This window comes from Mesoplodon densirostris, chromosome 4, assembly GCF_025265405.1.
Source record: "Mesoplodon densirostris isolate mMesDen1 chromosome 4, mMesDen1 primary haplotype, whole genome shotgun sequence".
NCBI lineage: Eukaryota > Metazoa > Chordata > Mammalia > Artiodactyla > Ziphiidae > Mesoplodon > Mesoplodon densirostris.
The window spans coordinates 85,839,685-85,852,755 of NC_082664.1; the positions used below are offsets into that span (position 1 = coordinate 85,839,685).

Consider the following 13,071-nt stretch of genomic DNA (forward strand, 5'->3'; position numbering starts at 1 on the left):
TTAGGACTGAGGGTAGGTGTTTCGGGTATTGTAGCTCACAGACCCTCTCCAAACCTCGCCTGCTACTCTCCATCCTGTAACGTGTAGTTTTCTGCCCATCCCTCTCTTTGTTCCTGGCTATCCGGTATCATGCACCATCCCTAACAATCACAGACCAAATAAAGAGAAAGATTTTGACATGGACTCTAAACGTGACAGCGTTTGCGTCCCAAGGCCGGAATAAGACGCCAAAGACTCATAGCTCCATTTAGGCCGGCAAAGCGCACCACTCCCCTCCCCCGCCCAGACCTGGGTGCTTCCACATCCATCGCCAGGAAGCTCGCGCTCGTGCCTCGATTCTGATCTTCCGTACAGCATGGCAGCCCCTGAAGGCGCCGCCCACGGCAGTGCCTTCCGTACAACATGGCCGCCTACAGAGAGCTCATCGCACCCCTCCCGCCCGGCCACCGGAAGTTTCCGTTTGAAACCCGGCGGCAGACCCGGTCTGCGGTACGGCAGTTATTGCCGAGCATCTTTTGAACCAGAGCGACGAGGCCTGCGGACAGGAGCAACAGGCGTCTGGGTTCGGCTCTCCCGGGGCGGGAGACTGGGCTGGATGTGGGAGGCCGATGGGATGGGCTGAAAGTGGAGGATTTTCTCTCTCCCGAGGCGCGCTCTTCTGGGGCCCTCCGCCTGCTCGGGCACCCCGGCCCACTCCTGGGTAACATTCACCTTGTACCTTCCAGGCCCCAGCCGTGCCGCCTCGTTACGATGACCAGCGTGGTCAAGACAGTGTACACCATGCAGCCCCACTCTGTGCTGAGCAGCGGCCTGTCCGCAGGTGGGTGTCCACGCCGCCCCTGCCCCCGGGCATTGCGAACTGGCCCCGGGTGGTCAAGCCAGGAGTATGGGGGATCAAATCGGTGGCTGGGAGTGGAGGGCTCCGGCAAGGGAAGGGGTTCTATCGGCTCTGACAGCCTGCTCTAACTCCCCTAGAACCGGGCTGTCTAGGCTTATGATGGGAGTTAGGGGAAGGGCCACATGGAGGGAATTTAGACTTGACCCGTACCCCTGCTCCCCCAAACCGAACTCTGCTGCATTCACCAATTAGATTTAAGCTGTTGATTATTCTACAATATTATTCCCATTAAACTAGGAATCCCTTTTTAAACATTTACCTGTTTTATTTCCAGACGAGCTATCTGGAGGGACTGGGTTTGTTGTCAGGGAGGAGAGAAGAGAGTCATATGAAAAGCAGGATACTTAGGGAGCACTAGGGTTCACACTGTGTATGGTTCACATTTGTAACGGCACAGTGTCCCTTATATAGTACATTCTCAGTAAACATTTGTTGAGTGAAGTGAGAGAGAAGGGTCAGGCCTAACTAGTATTCGAGAATCTTGGGAGAAGAGAGATGGTTAAAAGCAATGTTTGGGACTTCCCTGGCGGTTCAGTGGTTAGGAGTCTGCACTTTCACTGCCAAGGGCCTGGGTTCCATCCCTGGTCGGGGAACTAAGATCCCACAAGATGCCCTGCGTGGTCAAAAACTAAAAAAATGAAATAAATAAATAAAAATAAAAGCAGTGTTTGATTGCTTTGCCATTTGCTTTGTGTTACTCGGCTTGCGGCTGAAAGTCATCTCCTCAAGTCTGCAGTTGTTGAGCTGCCTAATCTAGAGATTATAGCACAGAATAGGCTTCAAACATTAGAACCTGTGGTAGGAGATTTTGAAGCAGCTATTTAAGATCCCTTCCCGGATGACTCCATGCAGTTGACTGATGAGCAGTAGCAAGATTGACCTTTGAAGTAAATAGGCTTTAATTCGAAGGCTTCAAAGGGTTCTGTTTGTCCTATGTTGCTTCAGAACACCTGAGTGGCAATTCTGGCATCAGCAGGACCCAGGAGCTGATGGAGGAAATGGAGCCAGTCTTATGCTGCCTTTCCCTTAGAAAGCAGTCTCTTGTTCAGTGGGGAGCGACTGGCATCTCCCCAGTCAAGTTGGAAGTTTTCATCTCTTTGCTTTTTACCTTGTCCCAGCTTTATGATCATATGTAACCTCAATAGTTTAACATGTTTAGGCTGCCTCTCAGGATTTTAGATTTTAGGCATGGGTTGGTTGTTTTTTAGTTTTTTGAATAGGTAACATTCAAAATAAATAAATATCCAAAGTGGGGAAACGATATACAGTGAAAAACAAGTCTTCCCTTCCTTGACGCCAGCCATCCAATTCCCTCCTTCGCATCTCTCATTTTAAGGAGATAGTCTTTGTTAAATCCTGCTAAATTTTTCCTATGATGCAGTCCTTAGGATCTAACAAATATGGTTTATTGAAACCAATTCCAGTCAATGAAGAGTGTTAATTTTGATCAATTTGCTATTGACACCTTTTTGCATGAGATAGATTTCTTATTGTGTGTAACTTATTAATACTTGAGAGAGGAAAAGGTAAATTCATGCACTCAAAGTTACCTTTTACTTCCAACAGAGACCTCAGAAAGAACCTTTTTAATATTTGTTTTGTGGGTAAGAGGGGAAAATAGGGTGTAAGTGTGAATTGAGTGTACCTATAAATGAAATAATTTGTTAGCCTGAGAAATCATATTTATTCCAAACTGTTGTGCAGCTAGAGTCATCAAAATAAATCTTTATCAAACACAAAGTTTCCTAATCCTTGTGATCCAATGCTTTGTACCTCATTTCTTTACCTTGATTTAATTGTTATGGCTCTTAATTTAGGTCAAGCTTAAAGGAGCCGTTTTACAATGAACAAAGTGAAAGATAGTATAAACTAGAAGAATCCTGTGCATGTGCTGGGGGTGCGTGCTTAACTCCAGAGCAAGTTACTTGAATTTGCTATCTAATGTAAGTGGTAGAAAGATGTGTGTGGTAGAGGGCTGGCATAAGGGCTAGGGGGGAAGTGCTCTCCTCTGGGGAAGAAGAATGTCATGTTAGGGCCATTTCTCTGGTTACCTGGCAGTACCCTAGCAGGATCAGAACAGAATATCAAACAGGGAACCTAACGAGCCTCTAAACTTAACGATGGATAAACAGATTAAAAGGGCTGGTGGTAGGGGCTTCCCTGGTGGCGCAGTTGTTGAGCATCCGCCTGCCGATGCAGGGGACATAGGTTCGTGCCCCAGTCCGGGAAGATCCCACATGCCGCGGAGCGGCTGGGCCCGTGAGCCACGGCCGCTGAGCCTGCGCGTCTGGAGCCTGTGCTCCGCAACGGGAGAGGCCACAACAGTGAGAGGCCCGCATACCGTAAAAAAAAAAAAAAAAGGGGGGGCTGGTGGTAAAGGCAGTCAGCATGGAAGAGGGAAAGAATAGAGGAGCTGGTTTAGAGATGGTCTGTGAAATAACCCATGAAACTGTGACGTGTTCCATTTATTCAATAAGTAGGTTTTGAACCTCTGTTAATATGCCAGATACTCTCCTAGATGCTGGGGCACAAAGATGTCTCTTAGAGTACTAGTTAGGGAGCCAGTCTGGTCAAAACAACTAAGCAACTGCTGAAACTCGAAGCAGCTTGAGTGTAGCCTTAGGAGAGCGGGCTGAGTGCTTAGGAGCTGAATGACAGTTCCTTTCTACTGCTGTGTAACGAAGGACTCAGCTGTGTTCTGCCTTGCTGACGGCCACACTGCCTGTCATCCTCTTTGCTGTATGAATCTTCACTTTCACATCTGTACCCTCTGGCCATTCAGTTTGCTGTAGCAGCAAGCTTCTGGCTACCCTTAAACACACTGTACTGTCACATTTAAAGAATTTTGGTTTCTATCCCCAATTGGTCTAGAAGTCTTATTCTTCTGAATTTATAGAGTTGCACTGTTGGGTCATGACGCATGGGATTCCACCCTCTTGTTTTCCTTTGCAGATGCACAAACTCGAGCCACTTCTAAGAGCCTATTACCTGTTAGGTCCAAAGAAGTCGATGTTTCTCGACCTCACTCAGGAGATTCAGAAAATGATGTTACAAAAATCATCAAACCAAGACGAGACAATGGGTGAGAGTCAGAGCATCGGTATCCAATTAGAACATTGGGCTAGAAATAGCTCAGTACCAAGAATTAGGGCTTTTGAGAGCACAGGGTATCTGAAGGATTGGCCTGTAGTCAGTGGCCTATAGCAGTGCAGCATTGCTGACCTGTTTGTCAGAACCCTCTGTGTTGATCAGGTCAGAAGAGGCACAGCCAGGGTTACAATAAGAGATATTCTTTCCTCTCTCAGCATTTGCTCTGAGTGTACAAATAGCAGCACTGCAGTCAAACCAGCCTTAAGTGGTAGTCATGGCGGGTGGGGCCTAGTTGTTAGCCTAGGTTGCTGCTCTGAGCAGTCCAGCCCAGTGTAGTGTGCATGTGTGTCCCTCTACCTGGTGTTCAGCTCCCGTGTGAGTGAGGTTGACATGAAGTAGCCACACTGTCTTGAGCAGAAGCAGGTCTGTCAGGTTGTTGAGGTGGTCAGGAGGGGAGCCCGTGCCCTATTCATAAGCTTTTTTCAGTAGTCTGGGCTGAAACAAAAGTGCATGGGCCCTCAGAGCTTCTCAAGCTTGTGCTGTCTGGGACTTCCCTGGCAGTCCAGTGGTTAAGACTCTGTGCTTCAACTGCAGCGGGCACAGGGTTTGATCCCTGGTCAGGGAACTAAAATCCCGCATGCTGCACACGGCCTGGACAAAAATACAAAAAAAAAAAGTAATAACAGTACCGTGATTCTCTGATTGATTTCTTTGTTGTTGTTATTGTTGTAATTGAGGTATAGTTGACATACAATATTGTGTTAGTTTCAGGTGTACAACATAATGAGTTGATATTTGTATATATTGTAAAATGATCACCGCAGTAAGTCTAGTTAACATCCTGATTCGTTTTTGCTTCTCTAGGCCCCTGAGAGCTACAGACACTGCCACCAGGAGGAACATCAGGAAGAGGTGAGCGTCAGGGGAGATGAAACCTGGCCACCATTTTAGGGTAGTGGAGCTCAATCCTGGTTGTACATCAGAATCACTCACAGGACTTGTTTTACTGTGTTGGAGTCTGATGCCACCCCAGAAATCTAGATGGGATTTTCAGGGGTGAGGCACAGTCGGGTTTGAGAACCACTGTCAGGGCAGGAATCAGTGATGCTACCATCTTGAGTACCAGACAAGAGTTTGGGAGCTCCATGCCAGGACCACTGCCCCAACCTAGCGATGACCCATCAGCAGGAGTGGGAAGCCCTCAGGATCGGAGAGCCTGCGTGTGGTTAGTGATTTCGAGATGAGTGTGCTGCTGCTGCTGCTCTTGAAATTCTGGAGAAGGATCCATCTTTCTCTGCTTGAGACTTGCTTGGACATTTTGCAGTCCTGCAGACAGAAATAACATAAGCTGAAAAGTTTGTAGAAATAGTTTTTGTTTGTTTGTTTGTTTGTTTTTGCGGTATGTGGGCCTCTCACTGTTGTGGCCTCTCCCGTTGCGGAGCACAGGCTCCGGATGCGCAGGCTTAGCGGCCATGGCTCACGGGCCCAGCCGCTCCGTGGCATGTGGGATCTTCCCAGACCGGGGCACGAACCCGCATCCCCTGCATCGGCAGGCGGACTCCCAACCACTGCACCACCAGGGAAGCCCTAGATATAGGTTTTAATTCCACATCTGTTATTTGGGCATGACTTAAAAGTTCTGAAGACAAAATACTATCAAGAAGGACTCAGAACTTTGAAAAGGCTTAATATTGATGAAGATAATGGCTATTACTTTTTTTTGATTTTTTTGCATTTTATTTATTTTTTTATACAGCAGATTCTTATTAGTTATCTATTTAATATATATTAGTGTATATATGTCAAACTCAATCTCCCAATTCATCACACCACCACCACCACCACCACTTTTCCCCCTTGTTGTCCATACATTTGTTCTCTACATCTGTGTCTCTATTTCTGCCCTGCAAACCGGTACCATTTTTATAGGTTCCACATATATGCGTTAATATACGATATTTGTTTCTCTCTTTCTGACTTAATTCACTCTGTATGACAGTCTCTAGATCCACCCACGTCTCTACAAATGACCCAAGTTCATTCGTTTTTATGGCTGAGTAATATTCCATTGTATATATGTACCACATCTTCTTTATCCATTCGTCTGTTGATGGGCATTTAGGTCGCTTCCATGACCTGGCTATTGTAAATAGTGCTGCATTGAACACTGGGGTGCATGTATCTTTTTGAATTATGGTTTTCTCTGGGTATATGCCCAGTAGTGGGATTGCTGGGTCATATGGTAATTCTATTTTTAGTTTTTTAAGGAACCTCCATACTGTTCTCCATAGCAGCTGTATTAACTTACATTCCCACCAACAGTGCAAGAGGCTCCCCTTTTCTCCACACCCTCTCCAGCATTTGTTGTTTGTAGATTTTCTGATGATGCCCATTCTGACTGGTGTGAGGTGATACCTCATTGTAGTTTTGATTTGCATTTCTCTAATAATTAGTGATGTTGAGCAGCTTTTCATGTGCTTCTTGGCCATCTGTATGTCTTCTTTGGAGACATGTCTATTTAGGTCTTCTGCCCATTTTTTGATTGGGTTGTTTGTTTTTCTGATATTGAGCTGCATGAGCTGTTTATATATTTTGGAGATTAATCCTTTGTCCGTTGATTCGTTTGCACATATTTTCTCCCATTCTGAGGTTGTCTTTTCGTCTTGTTTGTAGTTCCCTTTGCTTTGCAAAAGCTTTTAAGTTTCATTAGGTCCCATTTGTTTATTTTATTTTATTTTATTTTATTATTATTTTTTTTGTGGTATGCAGGCCTCTCACTGTTGTGGCCTCTCCCGTTGCGGAGCACAGGCTCTGGACGCACAGGCTCAGCAGCCATGGCTGACAGGCCTAGCCGCTCCATGGCATGTGGGATCTTCCCAGACCGGGGCACGAACCCGTGTCCCCTGCATCGGCAGGCGGACTCTCAACCACTGCGCCACCAGGGAAGCCCGTATTTTTGTTTTTATTTCTATTACTGTAGGAGGTGGATCAAAAAAGATCTTGCTGTGATTTATGTCAAAGAGTGTTCTTCCTATGTTTTCCTCTAAGAGTTTTATAGTGTCCGGTCTTACATTTAGGTCTCTAATACATTTTGAGTCTATTTTTGTGTATGGTGTTAGGGAGTGTTCTAATTTCATTCTTTTACATGTAGCTGTCCAGTTTTCCCAGCACCACTTACTGAAGAGACTGTCTTTTCTCCATTGTATATCTTTGCCTCCTTTGTCATAGATTAGTTGACCATAGGCATGTGGGTTTATCTCTGGGCTTTCTATCCTGTTCCATTGATCTATATTTCTGTTTTTGTGCTGGTACCATATTGTCTTGATTACTGTAGCTTTGTATTATAGTCTGAAGTCAGGGAGTCTGATTCCTCCAGCTCCGTTTTTTTCCCTCAAGACTGCTTTGGCTATGGCTATTACTTATTAAATTTTTGTGTCAGTAGCTGTGCTAAGAATTGTACATGTTCTCTCTTATCCTTCATGATAATAATATTATGAGATGTGTGTATTAATTCTAGAAATGAGGAAACAGCCTCAGAGAGGTTACACAACTCCCTGAAGGTCATATACCACTATGTGGTGATGCCAGGATTCGAACCAACCCGACTCCATAGCCCACACTCTTAACCCCTCCACCGCTTCATCTAAGTACGATTATCATTACAGCTATAAGCCACTGAGTAAAGAGAAATCAGAGGAAGAGCTCAAGGATAAGAACCAGCTCTTAGAGGCTGTCAACAAGCAGTTGCACCAGAAGTTGATTGAAACTCAGGTAAGCGATCCACCAGACCTGCCATCAGCTGCACTGGGTGATGCATGTGGAATCCTGAGGGACCACGCCAGGTGCCTGAGCGCAGAAGAAGATGCCAGGCTTGCGCTGTGGCTGCCCCTGAGGGATGGGGCAGGCCTTACCTGTGTGTATGGCACCCCTACAGGGAGAGCTGAAGGACTTGACCCAAAAAGTGGAGCTGCTGGAGAAGTTTCAGGCCAGCTGTTTGGCAATTTTGGAGAGCAAGGGCCTCAACCCAGGTAAGAGATGGCACACAACTGTCTTCAAAGGAGTCAGTGCATGTGCCCCTTCCTGGGTGATTCTGGACTGTGCATCAGGGGTCTGGCATGGTGTCAGCTGACCCAGTCAGTGCAGGGGTTGCCTAGCAAAGCCCTGAAGATTTGGGGGAGCTCCACTCTGTTCTGTTGTGATGTTGACTTTGCCTGCCCAGCGGAGTTTCAGATGGTTGTGCAGAGAGGATTCTCTCTTTCTTATCTGAACACTTTATACCATTAGTTTGGTGCTGACAGGTATGATCTTGCAAATAGATCAGAAATATTTTCTTTCTTTCAAGGGATATAGCATACAGGTAACCTTCACAGGTGGAGAGAGAGATAATACTGTTGAAAGGGTTCCTGAAGCTGGCTAGTTAGCAGAATCATGGTGTTTAAAATGTGATTCCTGTTCTGACCCTGTCCCTAGAGGGCAGAGTCTGTCACAGAGAGGAAGCGGAAGAAGGGATTACCCCAGGACTGTAAGAGAGCCTGACCTGAGGAGCCTGAGAATGCCCAGGGAAGGAGCCCAGGCTTGTTTGATTAAGGAGTGCTGACTTGGAATGCTGCCATTAACCTGTGCATTTTAGGATATATTCTTGATAGTCACCATATACATTTTTGGATTTCCTACGTGTATGCACTGTTTTTACCAAAAATAATAAAATTTTTTAAGGCCTGAAAAGCTTTTAAAAATAGTTTTGTGTATTGTTAACAAAACCAAAAAATACAACCTATACATTTCTTTTGGACAAATTTTCCGCTGAGCTGAGGAGGAAGCAAGATGACGTTTTGGCCATATCCATACCTAGAGAGGAAGGGGAGATAAAATCCAGTTCTGGAGGGCAGGTGTGGGTGACCTTGCCAAGGTGAAAACTCAGGGGAGAGAGTTTTCAGATGCTTAGAGAAGTTTCCTTCATGAATACTCCTGTGGAGGGATTTTAATTTTCTTTTAAATTGCAGTTCCCTAGGCAAGGCTGACTTTGTTGTATTTACTGGTTTTAGGCAGTGAGACCCTGGCATCACAGCAAGACTCCACCACGGAGCACATGGACTCAATGGTGAGGGTGTGGGTGTGAGTGGGTGAAGGCCCAGTGAGCATGAGGCCCTGCAGATCTAAGCAGGTCTCTGCCGTATGCTCGGCAAAGCCCACGAAGCAGCCTTCAGTTATCCAGGGTAGTGGAAGAGGGTGGTGGATGTGTACTCAAAATAGCATATTTTACTTGGAAGGTGACTTTGTGCTTACAAATATGAGTGAGTCTAAGTTGAAAATGTACTAGTTTAAAACCCATAGTAGGGTGGACCAGTAGAGACAGCTTTCTGGTTTCTCTCTTTTTGCTTTACCAAATTTCTCCCCTTATTCCTTTGCTGAGAACTGTGTCTTACAAAGGTCCAGCCTGAATTAAATCTGTCTTCTCTTTGGTTCCCTCCCTGAAGTAGGAGGGCAATTGTTTGCAATTAAAGCCTTTTGAGCTTCTGTGATCTATTCCCCAGGAAGATCAGTTGTCATCTTAGAATCCTAGAATACTAGGTATGGAAGCCTTCCTCAGCTCCCCCAGGCAATTTGTCACCCCTTTAGTGTCTACTGCCTTTCGTTCATATTACCTGTGTAGCACAGAGCACATGGAGGTGGGGTTCTCTGTCCATGCTATGGACTTGGTTCTTCCAGGCCCACGAGAGAGCCCGGCACGTTTGCGGACACTCAGTCAGTGACTGAACAGATGGGATATTAGCGATCATCTAATTCAACTCCCATGAAGAGATTAGTTTATATGAAGAAAGTTCTCACATTTCAATAAAGATTTGTTACTACATTGTACTTTTCTCGTAGCTGCTGTTAGAAACTTTGCAAGATGAACTGAAGCTTTTTAATGAAACAGCCAAAAAGCAGATGGAGGAGTTACAGGTGAGAGGCAGACATCTCCGCAAGGCATAATTACCATTTCCTACCACAATAGGTGGATCTGTGGAGGGCTCTTTCTTATTTATCTCTTTATTCATTTTTAATAAACTATTTTCTAATAACTTTAGATTGCAGAAAAGTTGTAAAGATAATGGAGAATTCAACTCCCCTAATATTAACATCTTACATTATCATGCTGTATTTCTCAAGACTAAGAAACCAATATTGAAGCATTACTATTAACTAAATTCCAAGACTTTATTGATTTCACCATTTTTTTCAACTAATTTTCTGTTCTAAAGACTCTTAGAAATGTTCACATCTGCAGGGCATGAGGCAATGTGCAACACACTAGGTGGCTCCAGGTTGACAGTTGACACCTGTGTGAAATCCATGCTGTAGAAACTTGATATCTCAGGGAAACCTGTAATAGGAAACCCCGATTCTTGGGTCTGGACCGCTTTAGATTGCTTGGATGAACCATGGGATACTACACGGAATCCTAGAGGATTTCATTGCTCCAGTTGAGATAACAGACTCTGTAGTAGAGAGAGACAATTCCTAAAACCAACACAGATAAACAAACCTAAGATAGAAAAGACAATGTCTGTCAGTATCCCGGTGGTTTTCCTCAACGAAACAGAAGCATAATGTTCTGGTTATGGTATTGTCTTTCCTGTGAGTCAGAGTTTGGTGGTTTTTTGTTTTTTGTCTTTTGTCTTTTTTAATGTCTTTCCATGCAGGACTTAAAGGTAAAGTTGAAGATAAAAGAAGAAGAGAGGGCCCAGTTCCTAGAACAACAGACCTTATGTAACAGTCAAATAAATGATTTTACAACAGCCCTTGAGGAAATGGAGCAGCTATTAGAGATGTGATAAAAAGCAGGTGGCCACATGGCTCCCTCTTGGGGATAAACTCTCAGAGGAAGCCACTTAAGACATCTGCTTCTTGGCCATGATCTTTTAGGACTCACCATCCCCAGAATGAAAACAGTTTCTGCAGTAGGATTAAGGACAGTTCATGCTGGAATGCCAATTCCTCCTTTAAGCAGTTATTCCCAGCCTTCAGATTGGCCAGCTCTCCTGAACCTCACAATACGTAATTGAGGCCTACAAGAGAGGGGGCCTGAAAGCTTGGATCAACCTCCTAGGCAACAGAGCGGCACAGAATTAGTATCAGGAGACTAAACCAGCCACAGCCAGAGAAGCCAAAAGGTCACATTCAGACGTGCGGGAAGAAACAGTGGTGCGCAGGTGCTCCACGGGAGACATCACTGAGGAGCCCTGCGGTCCCCTCGTAACGTGGAACACATTCTGTCCCATCCTGGTTGGGCTCTATAACCTCACTGTAAATTTACGAACTGGAAGTTACCTGAAATGGTTTAATAAATGGGGTGAAGGTATAGATAGCAATAACACCTATGAAACAATACACCTTGGAGCTTTTAATCTAAATCAGTTCTTTTTTTTTTATAAAGTGTTACTTTTAAAATAAATATTTCTGTAACTATTCAGACTGCAACACTGGCAAATGAAAATAGCCTTTTAATTTTTAAAATTTTTTAAAAATTTATTTATTTTGGGCTGTGTTGGGTCTTCGATGCTGTGTGTGGGCTTTCTCTAGTTGTGGCGAGCGGGGGCTACTCTGTTGCGGTGAGTGGGCTTTTCATTGCAGTGGCTTCTCTTGTTCCGGAGCACGGGCTCTAGGCGCGCGGGCTTCATTAGTTGTAGCACGCAGGCTCAGTAGTTGTGGCTCGCAGGCACTAAAGTGCAGGCTCAGTAGCTGTGGCACACGGGCTTAGTTGCTCCGTGGCATGTGGGATCTTCCTGGACCAGGGCTTGAACCCATGTCCCCTGCATTGGCAGGCGGATTCTCAACCACTGCACCACCAGGGAAGCCCGAAAATAGCCTTTTAACCTAAATACGTCCACTGAATACTATTGAACTAATCTAGGTAACAAGTTCAAGCCTCCAGTTTCACCCAGAATATTTTTCTTCCACTCATTAAGTGATCTGTGGCTAGTGCCCCCCCCACACCCCCCAACTCCATCTTCCAGGAACATTAGCTAGTCTTCTGTGGTGTTCCCTGTTTGTAGCAGTGGGTGCCACACTCCGTCCACCAGGTTTGTGTCACTAGCTGCCTGCATTCCTAAGTATGCATGTATCTCTGCTATTGCTTTGCACGGCCAATCCTGGACCTGGCCCCCTGGATCCTTAGTCAACTGAAGTCGACAGCAGCCACACCCCACCCCTGCAACCGCCAGTTCACCAAAGGCACCGCCATATTTCATAGTCAAATTAGGCAGACTTTGGCTTTGGCCATCTCCCATTTTTTTCTGCACCTCTCCCAATTTCTTCAGCAACTCCCCCTACTCTTAAGCATTATTGGGGCTGCCCAGAGCCACCCAATCAAGTCAAGTAACGTCCCACCCTAACTTATAGGGCTAAAATTCTTTTCCTTCATACACACACAACATTCACACAGTTGGTTATGTCCCAAATATTTTGATAGGGAAACCCAGTTAAATAATTCACTGGTGAGAAGGGCTGAATATTTTCTTCTACCCATTTTCAGGATGTTTATAGTTTAAAAGATTTTTACCCAAGTGAATTCGTAATTGGCATTTCTGGTCCGCCCAAAAGTTCTACTTCCTTCTTGGAAGGAAAGGGTGGGAAACTCAGCTGTGAGATCCTTACCTCCTTGTCATGCCTCCCTAGTTAACTCCTAAGAATGGAACTATCCCAACTCCATTACTCATCTTGCCCAGTGTTGAGATCCTGTTTGCTCAAGGTCTGGCCTCACAAGGGGCCTTCACCTCACAACGCTGCTTTGCACCACCAGCCAGCATTTGTGCAGTCTTGCCTTTTCTTGTGTTCCCTCTGACCTCTGCTGCTCCATCTGCCCTTTGTACGTGTGGAGGTGTTGTGGTGCTTATTCTGATCTAAAGTCTGAATAAATTCCTGCATTACATGAACCAATGTGATCTGCACCCTCCACTTTGCTAGACGCTATAGGAAACTTTAATGTAGCATGACATTCTTAACCTCAGAAATGTTTACAGTACATGTGGTGAAACATTGCACAGGTGATATACAAGTTGAATAACAAAGGCAATAGTTTACTAAACAGTGGGTTGTGT

General features: G+C 45.2%; 1 protein-coding gene across 1 annotated transcript; it reads left to right on the forward strand.

The window, feature by feature from the left end:
- The first annotated feature begins 355 nt into the window (after window positions 1-355).
- KNSTRN (kinetochore localized astrin (SPAG5) binding protein) lies at window positions 356-10,762 on the forward strand. The gene is given in 10 exon segments (XM_060098296.1): window positions 356-428; window positions 431-466; window positions 469-562; window positions 726-820; window positions 3,851-3,980; window positions 4,853-4,900; window positions 7,654-7,759; window positions 7,923-8,016; window positions 9,860-9,934; window positions 10,675-10,762. Coding segments are annotated over 9 exon segments (702 nt in total). The 3' UTR covers window positions 9,886-9,934; window positions 10,675-10,762.
- The last annotated feature ends 2,309 nt before the right edge of the window (window positions 10,763-13,071 follow it).